Here is a 17,237-nt window from a genome sequence, read left to right on the forward strand (position 1 = left end):
AAGTGGGTTGTAGCCCACGAAAGCTTATGCTCTAATAAATTTGTTAGTCTCTAAGGTGCCACAAGGACTCCTGTTCTTTTTGCGGATACAGACTAACACGGCTGCTCCTCTGAAAGGAGCAAAACAGAGGCTGAGCCAGAACCTCAGGGAGGCGGGGCTGAGTGGAAGATTTGTTTTTGTCTTTGCTGTTGGAGTTTTGTGAATAAAGGAGCCAGTCCCAAGAAGGGCAGTGATTGGATGAGAGACGGTGGGGTTGGTTAACGGAGCCCTGAAGAAGGGGGAAACAGAGGCAGGGCTCTGCAGAGCCAATCTCTGGCTATGAGGGGGCACGTGCGTGACAGTCAACTCTGTTGCAAGCAATCATAACCATGCTGATTTATATTGCTATAGAATCTTTCATCCTAAAGGATCTGCCGGCACTTTAACACACCCAGGCAATGATTCTGCAGCTGCTCCACACATGGGATTTCCACTCACTTCCAGGGCAGATCAATGTGCAGCGTAGCTGCAGAATCAGGCCCATTTACAAACTAATATACTAATTCCCACTATTAAAATGCAGCCCTCAGTGGAATGGAAAGTAGCTGCTCTTTCACAGCTCACAGAAATGTCGCACATCTGTTTAGGAAAAAAGGTTAAGACAGCTCCTCTATCCACTGAGCACTGAGCCAGACGATGTATTTACCTGAACAGGAACATGGACCGGCCTTAAGAAGGTTGTGGAACAAGTGGAAGCTATTGGGTTTTTTATATGAAGGGTGCACAAGTGACAATTCAAAGGGAAGGTTTCCTTTCTGCACACCTCTGATATAGAAAGATAATGTGGTAAAATGTATCTTACTTTAACAGCTGCTGGGAGATGGCATTAACGGGGCATCAGGTTGGCAGTAATGGATTGTCGATTATACCATTTTCCACCCCAAGGTACAAGTCACGGCCGTGTGTGTCGAATGATCAGAAAGTTTTGTGCAAATTGCATCACCTTGTATAGTCCACTAGGTGGAAGGCTGCGCACACGCAGATTGGAAACCTGGTAGCACACCACAGGAACTTCCACGTTCCATTTGTGCTTTTACAATCAATTTCAGTCATGTTGCCAAACAAACGCTTCTCAAAGGGCGCAATGCAGTCGGGTTTCCCCACACACACACTGCTTGGCTGCAGAGCTAAATCACTGAGTCCTGTGCGTAGGAGGGGGCTGTCGAAGGTTTGCCAGGTCTGACCCTGAAGTCAGTTCTGATAGACGGCAGAGCTCATGTAGCTGCTCTTGGTGTTTTGGTCGTAGGGTGACCGGACGTCCCAATAAAATCGGGACCATCCCGATATTCAGTCGTTTGTCCCGCATCCCGACGGATGTATGGTCGGGACGCCATTTGTCCCGATATTCTGGCTCGGGGCTTTTTTTTTTTTTGCTTCGGTGGCGCTCTGGACCTGCCCCCCACCATGTGTCCCGATATTTTGTTCACGTCAGCTGGTCACCCTATTTGGTCATGACCTAGTTTATCTTCTCCTACCTGCTGGTAACGGCCTCTCTTGATTTTCCTGTCCTACCCCAGGCGTTCTGTTTTGAAATGAATGCATAGCTCGTTTGGTGCATCTATCTAACAAGATTTCAGGACTGTCATTCTGTGGGTCACTCTGAAGCCTTGAACGCCTGTTGAGTTAGTGTGAAGCAATGGAAACAGCTCCAAGCATGGCTGAGAGCTCTCAGATTATCGCCATTCGACCATCGCTGGGATTCGGTTGTTACCACCCCGCCGTGTTTAAGTTCTCAAGCATCGGGGGCTTTTCGACACTTTGAGAATGACACTCGACAACAGCCGGGCTTTTGCCTCGTTATCCTAGACCAGGGAAAGGCTCTTTGGGGCCTGTTGTCCTCTCACACTGCCGTAACCCAGGAGTCAGTTCACAGCACTGATCAGGCCAGAATTGCTGCTCTGCTCAGTAGCTGCTGGGTGCAGTCGTGTTGGGGAGGTGGCACAAAGAAGCCAGCTACAGCTCCCTGGTTACATGGCTGGTTCTAGTCTAGGGGCTGCTGAATGTGCCAGATACTAAAGGCCCCCTGGCCATCTACCAGCTAAGAACAGGAGCATTCCAGCCTCACCCCGTACACTGAATGTGCTGCATAAGAACTGGCTACTGCAGCTCTATGCCAGTTAGGGACTCCCCCGCCCTGTGGGAACCCCCCGATGGGAAAAGGAAGAGAAAATCTGGCCTGGCAGAGGTAGAGCCATGTGAAACCAGCCGAAGCGAGAGACCCGCTTTGTGGAAGGGAAGCTGTGTATTATCACCCTCTCTGTGCCTCTGCGCCCTACCGCCAGAGCCAGGGGTGACGATAAGCATCTTGCTGCCTGCCTGCCAAACTCTAGAAATGAGCAAAGCCACAAAGAACTGGGTCTGCTTAGCAACCGTTCCGCCTTCAGTGTGAGGAGCCAGGCAATCAGCTCCTGGTCCCCGCATGCCAGCTCAATGCACTGTTGTGCTGACGCAGACTGAGTCATGTCAGATAGTGCCGCCCGCCCGCCTAGCTCTGCCTCTCCGCTGCCTCTGACATCAGGACCCAGAGAGGGGGGAGATCTGCTTACCGGATTTACATTTCTGCCCCCGGAGACACACATCCGGTTTGTGGGAGGGCCCTGAGGTGGGCAGCAGTGAAGCAACATTACTCAAGCAGACATCCGCTTGGCCCAATCGCAGCAGACATTGAGCTGGACTCACAGGTCCTCTTCATCTGACAGCGCAGCTCTGGGCAAGAGGGACGGGTTTGGGGCTGGCAGGGAGGGTGTTCTTTCCATAAGAATGAGTTTCAATAGGAGAGTTCGGTTCTGCTGGGATGTTCTGTGGGATTCCGGTCCTCTGGCTGGCTGTCCCCTGCAATTCAGGTTTGGCCGGGAGCTGGGAGCACCTTGGCCTCTGCAGGGAATTTGGAAGGAGGTGATGTTTTCCCTTACACCATGTGGGACAGCAAGCACCCTGCCTTCTCTCTTTGCCTCCCCACATGCCCTTTGGCAGTGACAGATCCTCCCTGCTATCCACATAATCTACTGATATTGCCCCGTATGAAGTGTCAGACTATTTCCCAACTCGAGCACTTCTGTCCAAGCGACTCTGTGCCTGGCGTTGCCTTCCCCATGTTTGTTTTTAACAGCATGCAGCAGGGACCAGTCTGAGGTCCTGCCCAGCTCAGACCAGCCATTCCACTCAGTGATTCCTGCGTTGGCAGAAGTTATTTGTCCCTTCTGTGTAAGTAATGCTCTCCAGCCCATGACGAGAGGACAGGCCTGCAGCCTAGCCGTAAACGAAAGCTGCCACATACTGGACATTCTCAGATGTAGGCGTTTTGTATTTCCCAGCTTGGTTCCACTGCTACTGCTCCCCTCCATGTGCTGGCATGGATGAGTCAAGGATTAGGTGACAGGGTCCAGGCAGTGAGGAAGGAATGTGTCACAAGCTGCCGGGTGAAAGCATGTCTCAGTGACTCACACACTGAGGAGTTCCTGTTCTCAGGGCTGGAGATGAAACATAACAAACCGCAAGCAAACAGTGTAGGGTTGCGCGCCCGTCTGCTTAGGCAAAATTCTACACTTCAGGTACTTGGCACGTCTCCAGGCACCCCAGAAACACTCCTGCAGGTGACTAACTCTGGTGAGACACAATGCACTCCTTCTTTCCCTCCTATCAGTGAGCCAATCTCTGCTCCCTCCGCACTCCATGCACACACCTGGAGCCTGACGCAGCATCCCTTCCTCGGCTGAGCAGCACTTACTCATGCGAACAGTCCCATTCAAGTCAGGGTGTAAGTGGGGCAGGATCAGCCCCTTCTCAGGAGTTTTACAGAATGCTTTGCCCACTACTCAGAACTTGGAGCAGAGCAAGCTTCCACCTCATCAGTGAGTGACAGAGCAGGAACTGGGGACACCGCTAGCTGTCCTTGTTTAGGTTACAATCCCACTTCCCTACAGAGACACTGTAACAAACTTTTCCCCACCAAGTTGCCTGAGAGTCTCCACACCTGAGATCTTTCTCCTATGTCCCTCTGGTTGGACTTTCTTTACAGACCCATTGGTCATTTTTTAACACAACTCCTCTGAGTTCCTGTGTTGATGGAGAGGTATCAGAACTCATCCATCATTATCCCCTTCGTTCAGTTATTTCAGGGATGCTGCATTTTCATTTTCGCAGAACAAAAAGTTTCCATTTCCTAGAAGGATTTGTTTTTTCTAAAGGCCAGTGTTCAGGGACCAGCACAAATCCTCATCTCTTCTGGTTACGCGGATTGGACCGAAATATCCTGTGATCTTTTGAAAGATCTCATTTAAACAATCAAATATTTGTTCAACAAAAACTGTGTTCTCTGATGCCTTTAGCTTTGCACTACTAACATTGCCTAGGCGTCTCAGGGCATACGGTTTATCCATGATTAGAAACTGCAGCCAACCAACACGTGGACTTAGCAAACGACAGGGATATTTCTGTGGTAGGAGGCTGTAGCTGATATTTTGCAGCAGATGTGCAGCATGTAGGAAGGAGATAGGCTGGTGTTAGAGGGACACTTGTGCAACCAGTTTGTTTCCCCCCCACCAATTATTAGCAGAGAGTGTTGCTTGCGTGGGCTTTCTGCTCTTTAACTTTGCGGCAGTGTATTGCCGATTACCCAGTGAGTCCGGGAGATTTCTCTGCTTCAGGAAGAAAAAGTCATTGCTTGGAGAGCAAAAGATCCCAATACTTGATAAACAAGTTCACAAGACAAAATAAATGCTAACTTGGCAACTCTGAATGCTGAAGTCCTCTGATTAACCACAGAGCAGGTACAGCCTGGCAAGGGCAGGAGTAGCTTTCCCCACACGCTGTCTCCTGCCAAGGTGCTAGCTCGGAACATAAAGAGGACCCCTGCTAGAAGGAGGAGGGGGTTCAGTCTCCGTGGCCCATTCAGTCCGTGGACTCTCAGCCAAGATGGCCAATAAAGGGGCTAGTAAACATGATTTGTATGGTGGAGTTGAGGACTTAGGAACTGGACTGACAGCCCTAATGTTGCTATTATGTCCTTTGACCTTTGTGCTGCACCCTGAGCCCCTTGATGCACTGGGGGAGGTTTAACACATTAAACCAATAGTTACGCTACTCGTTGCTTTACATCTCCACAACACTTCGAGTTATTAACCTCAGAACCCAGGTGTGGTAGCTCAGTCTCCTCATCCCTAGTAGATTGGCTTGGAATTCACAGGCTCAAACTGCTGCTCCAAAATACAAATGCAACAGGGTCTGACTGTTCCTAAGGGTTTACATTCTGTGTCCTGTTAACCTCCAACAACAACATGAATTTCTAAGGGTGAAAAAGACCTGTGAGGTGATAGCTTGATTCCTCGAGTAAGCGCACTTGACATAACATAGGGTGTTACTAAAAGGGCTGTTGCTCCGCGGAAGTAAGTCAGCACTTTTGCAATTTAACACTTGTCATTCACAGGCCCAGAGTCTGCTATTCTGCAGGGATCGGCAACCTTTGGCACGTGGCCTGTCAGGGAAATCCGCTGGTGGGCCGAGACGGTTTGTTTACCTGCAGCGTCCACTGGGCGCGGTTCGCTGTTCCAGGCCAATGGGGGCTGTGGGAAGCGGCGCGGGCCGAGGGATGTGCTGGCCGCCGCTTCCCACAGCCCCCATTGGCCTGGAATGGCCAACTGCAGCCAGTGGGAGCTGCGATCGGCCGTACCCGCGGACACTGCAGGTAAACAAACCGTCCCGGCCCGCCAGCGGATTTCCCTGACAGGCTGCCGATCCCTGCTATACTGAGTAGTACCTAAGGTTTTGCCTAGCCTAACTAAACTAACTGGTGTAGACACAGTGGAATAAGCTATTCCATTACAGCTATTCTGGCCTAGCTCTCTGTGTGGACAATCTATTCTGAATAAAAGTGACTTTATTCTGGAATAATAACTCCACTTTGTGAAAGTACTAGACAAGGCCCTACTCTGGAAGGAGCTCTCAGGCTACTCAGGGAGTAAGGTGGTACTCAGAGTGCTTGTGGAAAGCAGAATCCACTCCTTTATTGCCAGAGGTTAAAAAGAGAGTGAAATGTGCTGCTAGCTACAGCTGCCATCCAAAGTCGAGTCATCTTAATAAACTGCGTGGCTTGGTGTCTAGCTTTGCCTACCCTGCCCCCGTCACTCACAGGAAGCTCCTTATCAGGAAAGGCCTGTACATGTGCATTCTGCAGAGGGGATTTCCATACATCCTTTCTTGTGAATGCAAATATGCAAAGACAGGAACTAGAAACTAGCCCTAATTGACCTGCAACTGCCTCGGATGCAATTTATTCAGTGACAGCTGGAGGTGCACACTCACACTGGAAAGAGGGGAGAGCGCCTCTGCTCAGCTGCAGAGCAATGTGCATTCTGCCTCCCCGGGATACAAGGCCCTACTGCAAAAGGTCCAGGATATGGATAGGAAAATGAGAACTTGTCTTGTTTATTCCAGAACCAACAAACAGGTGCATGCATGCTGCCATCACTGTTCTGCCTACGTCAAGAGCTCCGGCTCTGTGAACTGAAACCTCTTACACCGGCTGTTTTCTAGGAAACTCGCTTCCAGAGATCATAAACTTCAGTATGGAAGCAAAAATACATAAACCTAAATTCTGCATTGGGTAAAAATAACATTATAAATCCAGATTGAGCCCATTTGTTTACAATCTGACCTTAGTTACAGCCTTGCCTCCTGCGTGACCTCAGAGGCTGTTGCTTTTTTCAGGCTCACAACGTTTTCGATTAAAGGTGCTGAGAGCTGCGGTGTGCAGTCCACTCTCCCTATGCTTCTGAGACCAGCCATAGGCTTCAGGTCAGCTCATTCCGATCCCCACTGTGTCTCCAGTTCGCCGAGTACACAAAGCTGAGTGAAGCGCCGCGAGTTCAGATGGTCCACTGAAATATTGGTATTTTTTCAATGGCTTCCTAGTCATTTCAGGATTGGCTTCATTCTTGAAACCATCCATGACCGACCAGCCAAGCTCATGGACTCTCATCCTCCTCCCATACTAGCTTCCTCCACACAACCTCAGCATTGCAGGTTCAAGAGCTTTCTCCCTTGCAGCTCTTGCCTTCTGGAGCAGTCTTGCTGCCTCATCACCTCTCTATCTTGTACCAGGGTGGATTTGATTTAAATCACTATTGAGGAAGATTTTTCACTATTTTTCAGGTATCTAAAAGGGTGCCATAAGGAGGAGGGAGAAAACTTGTTCACCTTAGCCTCTAAGGATAGAACAAGAAGCAATGGGCTTAAACTGCAGCAAGAGAGGTCTAGGTTGGACATTAGGAAAAAGTTCCTAACTGTCAGGGTGGTTAAACACTGGAATAAATTGCCTAGGGAGGTTGTGGAATCTCCATCTCTGGAGATATTTAAGAGTAGGTTAGATAAATGTCTATCAGGGATGGTCTAGACAGTATTTGGTCCTGCCATGCGGGCAGGGGACTGGACTCGATGACCTCTCGAGGTCCCTTCCAGTCCTAGAATCTATAAGACTCGATTTAATCATGGTTTTCTACATAAAAGTGCATTCTTGTTGGTTGCTATAACCTTAATACATATTCTTCACAACTCAGAGATAGATGTAGGTTTCATTTTTAGAAGGTACATACTAGACATTTTTAAACAGTGATTTATTTTGAAATCTTTTCAGATTAATTTTACAGCTGTATCAGAAAATGAATGATTGTTTGGTTATTTCATTTACCAAAGGGAGTTGAAGCAGATATTTATGAAGTCATTGGGAGGTGAACTATCTCCAATTCAACAGATTAATCATTAATATTTGGAGAATTTTCTTACCATGCTGTATTAGGAGGAGAACATCACCAGACAGACATTTAAATTGTTTTATTTAACTAAAACAACAATGTTAAGTATTCTGGATTTTTTTCTTCAACAGCAAACATAATATTTTAACAAAACAAGCATATGTCCCTCACTTCTCACATTTATCTCCAGACTTCTTCTGCTTCTCCAGATCTATTCCGCCCCAACAATCTTCTGTTCATTGAACTTTTAGAAACTTGGCACTTTTAGAGAGAGGTAAGGGATTGACTCTGTGTACACAAATTTGCAGAGGAACAATAGAGTTGAGGTCTGTTATTTCTCACCTCTATATATTATTTATTTATTTAAAAAAATTTTTGCTGTTAAGCTGTGATGTTATTGACACAAACTGGGACCACATAGATCATTGTTGCAACCAAGGTCCTGCAGTGGCACCAAATCTTGTATAAAGGGGGTCAAATAAGGTGTCTAAGACAACGTTATGGTTTGCTGGTTATGATTATGCTCTCTGGGTGCATGTATCATTTTTGTATTTAAAGGTATAAGTATTGGCTCTATATTGTCTGTATTTCAAACTTGTGCTATGCTTCTGGGCGACACCCCAGACAGCTTGGCATCAGCACTGCCTAGCCTGCTTGATGGCCCACTAAGGACCACCAGCTATACAACTGACCCATTGAAAGAAGGCAGATACACTTTGTGAACTGCTGCAGCTCCTCCATCTTGTCTTCAATCCTGCTTCATACCACTGGAGGGACTTTGCTACAAACTGAAGTTCTAAATAAAGGACTGAATGACCCATCCCAGCTGTGGATGTACTCCAGAGACTCGATTTGAACCTGCAGTTTATTCTATCACTGATACAAGCCTGAACCAAGAACTTTGCCATTACTGGATGTAATTGATTCCATTTAATCAATTTTAGCTCTCATCTATATCTTTTTCCTTTTATGAATAAACCTTTAGATTTTAGATACTAAAGGATTGGCAACAGCATGATTTGTGGGTAAGATCTGATTTGTATATTGACCTGGGTCCTTTCGAATTGGAAGAACCTTTTTTTTCTTTTACTGGGGTATTGGTTTTCATAACCATTCGTCCCCATAACGAGTGGCACTGGTGGTGATACTGGGAAACTGGAGTGTCTAAGGGAATTGCTTGTGTGACTTATGGTTAGCCAGTGGGGTAAAACCAAAGTCCTCTCTGTTTGGCTGGTTTGGTGCCTTAATTGTAAAGGAACTCCAGCCTTGGGCTGTAACTGCCCTGCTCTAAGCAATTTGTCCTGAATTGGCACTCTCGGAAGTGTCCCACCAAAGCCAGCATCCGTTACACCAGCATGTTACATCTGGAGACACAAAGCCACAGTTTGAGAACTGCAAAACTAAGCATCTCTGATGGTATCTTCTAGACTGAGCAGTGAGTCACATTAGGTAGATAGAAAGATTAACCTAAATAATCTATTCAAAAGCCCCTGAAACCCCATAAGATTGGGTCCCTAATCCATGAACTATTGGAACTCATTTACAAAACTTTTCTTAAAGATTACATGAATATATTGTCTCATACTATAGAATTAGAATTTATAATCCCTATTCCATGATGAGATATCTTTGAGCTATAATGTATCTATCTTTAGATAGGTTTTTTCCTCAAAAAGAATATCAAAAAAATCCAATTTAAATAAAAAAAATCCAATTTTTTTGATTTTTTTTAAAAATCATTGATTTTTATCTACCCTGTCTTGTATCAAATCTCACAAAAGAAACAGCTTTGCCCTCTTTTAATTTCTCTCTCCCTCTGTTTATTTATCATCTAACTCTGGGAAGTGTGTGAAATCCATATAGTTGAAAAAAACAAAAACAGAAAAGCAAACCATGCACAGCACTCTCAGCCTGTTCTTCCCTCTGCTTGCCAGCAGGGGGTGCTGTTTGGCCAGTTTCCTTAGGGTACAGTCTGAACCAGCTGCTGCAGGGCCCAGTTCTAGGCAATAAGCGCTAACGTTTACCTACACAGAGGGGAAAAAATTGACTTTAATGTTTTTTCATCTTTATTATACATAAAGAAGGCCAGGAAAAAGGCATGTCCTCTTTATTTTGGGAGGTGCCTAGCAAACTTTTGGGTACTTTGATAAACTAATAATACGTGCTCTAATTTGCAACTTGCACCAGGGAGGGGAAATGGCCAGGCCTGCAGCTCTTCTTAAAATTTATCTCTAAATTATTAAACTCAGAATGTTACCAACTGGCCACATGTCTGAGAATTACCAGACAAAAGGGTTTTCTCAGCTGTGGCCTTTTATTTTATTTAAAGGGAATTTTGTAATGTGGTTTTATACCACCGTAGGTACTAAAATCATTGGCTACACATCCCTACCGAATTTTGCTGTTTCTAGCCCCACCTAACAATACAGAAGCATCCAGTTTAACAGTAACGGCATCCAGACAACAAAATCTAGAGCAGGGGTAGGCAACCTATGGCAATCAAGCTGATTTTCAGTGGCACTCACACTGCCCGGGTCCTGGCCACCAGTCCGGGGGGCTCTGCATTTTAATTTAATTTTAAATGAAGCTTCTTAAACATTTTAAAAACCTTATTTACTTTACATACAACAACAGTTTTGTTATATATTATAGATTTATAGAAAGAGACTTTCTAAAAACGTTAAAATGTATTACTGGCATGCGAAACCTTAAATTAGAGTGAATAAATGAAGACTCGGCACAGCACTTCTGAAAGGTTGCCAACTCCTGATCTAGAGCAAAGGCTGTCCTTAAAGGACACCAGGAAGAAGAGTTACTCTGGCTAATGAGTACACTTGTTGTTGAGTCAAATCTTCCTTATTGTAAAATGATTTGCATAAAAACCAGGTGCTTTAAGAAAAAGACCGGTTTCTTCATCAACTGTGATTATTCTACAAATAAGTACCTTTGCCAGGTACTGGAAAGAGACCAAGGCAATGAAAGGGGAAAATATCAAGCAAATATGATACTGACTCTGTTTCTTAAACAATATTTCATACTCCCTTCTTTCCACCCTCCAAAAATCACATACTTGTATAGCACATATCAAAAATCTAAAAATAAATTAATTACTAATGCAAGTTTTAAAATGCAACAAACAAATCTAAAGAACATTGTGCACTTATTTTGCAAAGCATTGGCTTTTTATTATCAGTAAAATGGAATTTCATGAACTATCAAGGATGGATATAGGACATGGAATTGCCTCCTTTCTCACATTTGCTGTGATTTCTAAATGAACTTCTTGTGGAACTGAACCATTTGGTCTTGGACATGTCTAAAACACTTCTGTCATAACTGTAGTTTTCCTTAGCTGGCTGCATCATACTCTATAGAAGTAATAGCACCAGCTCAGCAGGGTAAATTGTAGTCAGTGGCTTCCAGAACCTGTGCCATATTATGTAAACGTGAAAACTTTGAAGAGACTCAAGTGTCTGAGAGTAAGAACACAGCAACCACACAAAAATGTAGAAAAATGCGCTGGAAAGGAGAGGCAGCAGAGAAATGTAAAGCACTTGAGCTATCTCAGATGTGGACACACCACCACCTAAAAAATGGGCTGAGAAACTCAAATACCCTGAAGTAATGATCACTAAACTATAGATGAAGAACAAGGAATTTGTGATGGAGCAAAAGGAAGTCTAATGTAGGAGTGGCAGAAGAAAACATGCCAAAGCAACCGATGGGTCCATGTAGCTTTAGGATTTCAATCTGCACAGGTTGCTGGAAAAATACCTGTGGAAGATCACATAGCACCAGGAAGATCCAGCTGTCTGATTTGAAAATGCTGCTCCCTGCCCCCTCCCGCAAATGTGGCAACCTAAAGTGAGGCACCTGATGTCGTCGGCTGCCTTTGCAAGGCCTGGAGCCCCACAGCTCTCACTCACTTTAGTTCCTGAGATTTTCTGTGTTACCAACTCCAAGTATTCAAAAATTATGAGACTCACCTAAACTCCTGAGACTTTCAAAAGTACTAATGCTGGGGGGTTCTCCTGTTACTTGGCCTGCTGGTGTCAGAGCCTTTGAGGTGCACGTGGGTCACGTTTCCATGCTCTTCTCTGCAATCGAGAGAGCTAGAAACATCCCTTGCCCATGTAAATGGGGCTCTCAGGTGCACATCTCCCTGGGGCAGGGGTTTTAAGATACACCCCAAATAGGGGAGAGAAATAAATCAAACCACAGCAGCCGTCAGTACAAGGAGCCATGATCCATTCTGGGGAGAACGGAGCCAGCCAGTGAGTGACTGGGCCAAGGCTGTGGGGTTAGCAGGATTCCCCCCTCGCCAGGGGGGCTGGGACAATTTGTATAGTGGGGGGCTGAGTGCCATTGAACCAAACTGTGAACCCTGTGTATGCTGGAAACCACTTCACACCGGGGGGTGCAGGAGCCCCCCTAGTTCCAGCACCTCTGCCCCTCGCGGCCCATGGAGGGGCACTTTGGGGAGACCCAGCACCTGGCTGCTGGTCACAGCTCAGCCCTAAAACACAAGGGGAGGAGCGGAGAGGAGCCCCTTAGCCTGCCCCAGTGTGTGGGGTAAGCGGGTCCCTGCACCCCCACCCCATTTCAATGTGTCTGGGGAAGGGGTGTCATGTACCCTGCCCCCCTGTGTCTGGGGGAAGGGGGGCTCCTGCACCCCACCCCAAGGTGTCCCCCCTGTGTGGGGGGGAAGGGGGGCTCCTGCACCCCACCCCACAGTGTCCCCCCTGTGTCTGGGGGAAGGGGGCTCCTGCACCCCACCCCACGGTGTCCCCCCCGTGTCTGGGGGAAGGGGGGCTCCTGCACCCCACCCCAAGGTGTCCCCCCTGTGTGTGGGGGAAGGGGGGCTCCTGCACCCCACCCCACGGTGTCCCCCCCGTGTCTGGGGGAAGGGGGGGCTCCTGCACCCCGCCCCCGAGTGAGGACCGGGGGCTCCTCGCCCCGGGGCCTGCCCGAACCCGCCGGCGCTGGCGGCTCCCGGCCCAGGGGGAGGGCGGCCGGGCGCGGGGCGGGCCCTGCGAGGCCGGGCGCGGCGGATGAGGAAATGGCGGCGGCTCCTCCCCGCCCCGCTTCCGCGTTGCCACCTGCCGGGCCCGGCCCAGGTATAAAGCGGCGGCCCCGGCCCAGCGCGCCCGGCCCCGCCGCCCATGGACCCTCCGCGGCGCGCCGCGCACAGGCCGGTGAGTCGGGCCGGCCCAGGGGCTGGGCCGCGGGCCCCCAAGCGGCGGGTGGCCCCGGGGGGTACAGCCGGGGCTTGGCCCCCCCATATTCGCGGCTGGCCGGGGGGGGCAGGTCCCCATTCGCGGCAGGTAAGGGGGCCAGAGCAGGGGGCTACCCCCCCTTCCCCCCCGTTCGCTGCCGCGCTTGGGGGCGTCTCTGTTTTAGGACTTGTCCCCCTAGCCCCACATGTGATCAGGGCCCCCCTGGTGCGAGCCCCTCTACAAACCCCGTCCCCGTCCCGGCCTCTGCAGCGGTCGCCGCCGACATCCAGAGCCGGGGTGCGAGGCGCAGCACAGGCTGGAGGGGAAGTGACTTGCCCAAGGTCACACCAGGTCCCTGGCAGAGGGGGAATAAAACCCAGGTTTCCTGGGCCAGTGCCCTGTTCGCTGGCCTGGCCGGGCCGGGCGAAGGGCAGCACCATGGGGTTTCTGTTCGACGCCGGGAAGGCGATCGGGGTGTACCCTGTGTTTGTTTCCTGCATTTCTGTCTGTGAAGTAGGAATGCACAGACCTGAAACAAGACTCTGAGAGTAGGTGGAAATAGGGTGGACCAGACAGCAAATGTGAAAAATCGGGACAGGCGGTGAGGGGTAATAGGAGCCTATAGAAAGAAAAAGACCCCAAAATCGGGACTGTCCCTATAAAATCGGGACATCTGGTCACCCTAGGTGGAAATGAAATCTTTTTACAAAAGCTTGAGGCCACAGTTGCGCACAGGTGCTCTATCCTGCTACTCTGTTACTCATAGGCTACGTTTTAGCTCACGTCCTGGTAGCCAAGGGGCTGTCGGTGTGCCCCCCATTTGAAGGGTGGAATACAGACAAGGCAGTTCATGGTCTGAGCACAGGACCAGGAATCTGCATCCCAATTCCATATCGGTCATTGACCCTCTCACTCCATGACTCTGCACAAGCGGCTTAGCCTTAGTCTCAGTTTTCCCATCTGTACAAGGATTAATAACTGACCCTGCCTCACAGGGAGGTTTGTGGGGCTTAATCAGTTAACATTTGTAGGGCACTTTGAAGGTGAAAAGTGCTATTTATGTCCTAAGAGTGAGGTTGCACATCCCAGGATCCTTATTACAAAAGCCGTGAGAAACGTGACCATTTTAACAAGTGCATCTGATGTGCTATAGGAAGGTGATACCCTATTTTGACAAACACTGAATTAAATTGAGTGCAAACAATCTGCACGTTAACAAGGTTTAGGGGATGGGATTTCTAAAGATTTCTCAATTCTTGTGATGTGCCTTGGAAACGTAAACATGAAGTATCAATAAAAGGATTTCCAGAGTTCTTGAATATCTGAGCCACAGAGAAGAATTTGAAGACTGTTAATGTGAAAACAGTTCCTGCATTTCCTTTCTTTTAGATCAAGTCTTTAGGAGTTAACGATCACTATATTGATTCACAGATACTGGGTGTGAATGAAAAACAGAACTTGCCCGAGGAAAATTATGAACTTGGACAGTATTCCTTCTGCTCTGGGTTTTCCCAGCTGGAGTGAGATGCTTCCAGTTGACAAACATTAAGTTACTCAGATTGACAAAAGGATGAGCTCCAGAGATACATCGGAAAACGGTCACCTCAACTTGAACTGTGTGCTTCCTGGCAAGGGCCAGAACCCAACAGAGTGTGAGCCGCTCAGCATGGTGGATGTGGTACCCCGGGCAGCACAGGAAAGGCTCAGGATTTCGGAGCAGGACCTCATGGACAGTGCTGAGATGCAAATGAAAGTGGACTTCTTCCGCAAACTGGGCTACTCATCAGAAGAGATCTATATCGTCCTCCAAAAACTGGGCTTAAATGCTGACACCAATACGGTCCTTGGGGAGCTTGTGAAGCATGGTGCTGCAGCTGCTGACAGAGAGACTACCGACCCGCCACAGGAGGCCGTAGAAGCCCCATTGGTACCTCGTGGGGGACTTACCAACAAAACCCCTACACCTGTGCCACCGTTGGAGGAGAAGGAAGGCAATAACTTAAAACCCATTGTTATTGATGGAAGCAATGTGGCAATGAGGTATGTTGGTCCCCTTAAGTGGGAGAAGTGTCTTTACTTTATAATTTAATCTGATGCCAGCTTGCTAAAATTAATTTCTTTACATTTCTTAAGGTTTTTTGGTTTGGGGGAATTTAGTGCTTGTGAAAGATACCAGGTTAAAAACTCTGGAGGCCTCCAAGTTCTCCACAAACGTGAGGCCAGGCTGGGCTTTGATAGAACAGTCTCACCAACGTGTCTGATTCCCCCACCTGGAAGAGCAACATCTACAAATGTGAGGTTCAATCTGTCTTAATGGCCCATCCAGTCCTTGGTTTCTCTGCCATGACTTACCACCAGGGTGTGAATGATGGGGACTTTTATGCCCACTGGGAATTTCGGACTTGGTTCATGTGAAACGCTAAAGTTCTTGTCTAAACTAGCAAGCAGAAGTGAAATCCCCGATGTGTAGTCCTGTTACCTAATTACTGTGCGTAAGCTCCAAAATCAGGAAGTTGCTCAACAAATAATTTTTTCAGGGTTAATTAGAAGAGGCTGTAGCTCTGAGTAAAGCGGCATCTCAGGTCTAGTTTCCACAACATTTTGGTTAAATCTCATGGCAGATCTGCAGGTTGGGTGGAGGAAAAGAGGGACAGATTTCCAGTTTAGAATGATAGGGGTGCCCCAGTTCTGCAGCATCATTGACAGCTGTGAATATGGAGGCAAGATGACTCATCTGCAAATCTCTCATACTGTCTGTTGCGAGAGCCTGCCCTCTTTTTATCGGCAATCTGATCAAGAGATCTGGGGTACCATGTGTATTGGACAAATTCAGCTCTAGCCCAGGCTGGATTAAAAGTTTTCAGCCTCGTTTTGCCCCCTAAGAATGGTAAAGTGGATTTTTGGGGGGAGAAGTGGGGGGATATGAGGAAGGCTCCCCTTTAGTGAACTCTTTTTGACCATACAGTATACTTACCTCTAGATTAAAAAAAAAAAAAAAAAATCAAGTCCTGTGGAACCAGTTGGCCAGAGGATAATCCACTCGGACTTCAAATCTGATTCTGCCACTTCAATTCAAATACAAGTTTCCTTCAGTTTATATTTGATTGTCTTAATCTCTCTGGTAATGAGAAGCTACATGTCAGTGCAAACAGAGCTACTCTAGAAGATTTACCCAGGGCAGAAGAAAGTCCTTTATGGAGACTGCCTTACAGGTGTGGTTTTTCCCCCCCAAGTCATGATTGGTGGTATGGCTGAGTAAGACTGTATGAGGAAGGAAGGGGAACACCCTATCTCCTGACTGTATATCAGATCTGAGAGCCAAGGCCCAACTTGGCCAGTATGATCAGGAAATATTGTGTTTGCACTCTGATGTGCACACTGACCTACCAGACTTATAGCCAGTGGACTTAACCTGGAAGTGTGTGTAGGAGAGAGATTGGCCCCTTTCCATTAATAATTGTTTCTCCAACAAAGCTGCATTTCCCAGCATAGTGTGTTAATGTGAGAAAAGACCTTATTTTAAGAGATGTGCTAGTGGGTAGTGTTAATTTTATTGGGGAAACCTTTATCTCTGAATTTATTAGTTCATGCAGACAAAGTATTAGGCTCTTACCCCTAGATGCTCTTCCATCAAGCCACCTCAAGCAAAGGCGAGTGCATGGCAGACGTGGTCACGGGCAGACCAGGTGTGCGGTGACTAGTCTCCTTGATTTGGGACTGTGGCGAAATAGATCTGTTCAGCACTTATATTGTATTACACGAAATAACTGCAGAAAAGAATTGGCCCGCTTGTCCATTTCAGAGTTAGTGGGATTTCTTGACCTCCCTAATGCAGAAGGCCCAACCCCTCTGGTGCTGTGTTGAGGAAGGAGGAGTTGAAACACATTCCAGGGGGTGAGGCATCCAGCATAAGTATGATTTGGTGTTTTTTTTTCAGTATCATGCCTGTAGTTGCCTCCTCTTCAGGGGAGTAGTTGATTTACATATCCAGGTTTATGCCTGCATTGTTGCATTAACCAATGCTTCCCTCCCCCCATTAGAAACATGCCACTTGTTATGACTAAACTTTAGGGTGAAAGGTTCCAAAGCAAATACTGTTTGATTCTGTTCTTCTAAATATTTGTTATGATATAGTTGAGAGAACTTGTCAGGACAGAATCTGTCCCTCTGGAAATGTCTGTCTTGGTTTCTCTCTTTCTGTACTTATAACACTTGATCTTTAGGTGCCATTTAA

General features: G+C 47.5%; 1 protein-coding gene across 1 annotated transcript in view; it reads left to right on the forward strand.

The window, feature by feature from the left end:
* The first annotated feature begins 14,407 nt into the window (after nucleotides 1-14,407).
* ZC3H12A (zinc finger CCCH-type containing 12A) overlaps nucleotides 14,408-17,237 on the forward strand; it is a 14,108-nt gene continuing 11,278 nt past the window's right edge. Inside the window, exon 1 of the mRNA XM_024202935.2 lies at nucleotides 14,408-15,043. Within this exon, the coding sequence (XP_024058703.1) occupies nucleotides 14,574-15,043 (470 nt within the window). The 5' untranslated portion in view covers nucleotides 14,408-14,573. The remainder of the gene's footprint in view (nucleotides 15,044-17,237) is intronic.

The sequence above is a fragment of the Terrapene carolina genome, unplaced genomic scaffold (genome assembly GCF_002925995.2).
Source record: "Terrapene carolina triunguis isolate 2854851 unplaced genomic scaffold, T_m_triunguis-2.0 Scaffold236, whole genome shotgun sequence".
Classification (NCBI taxonomy): Eukaryota; Metazoa; Chordata; order Testudines; family Emydidae; genus Terrapene; species Terrapene triunguis.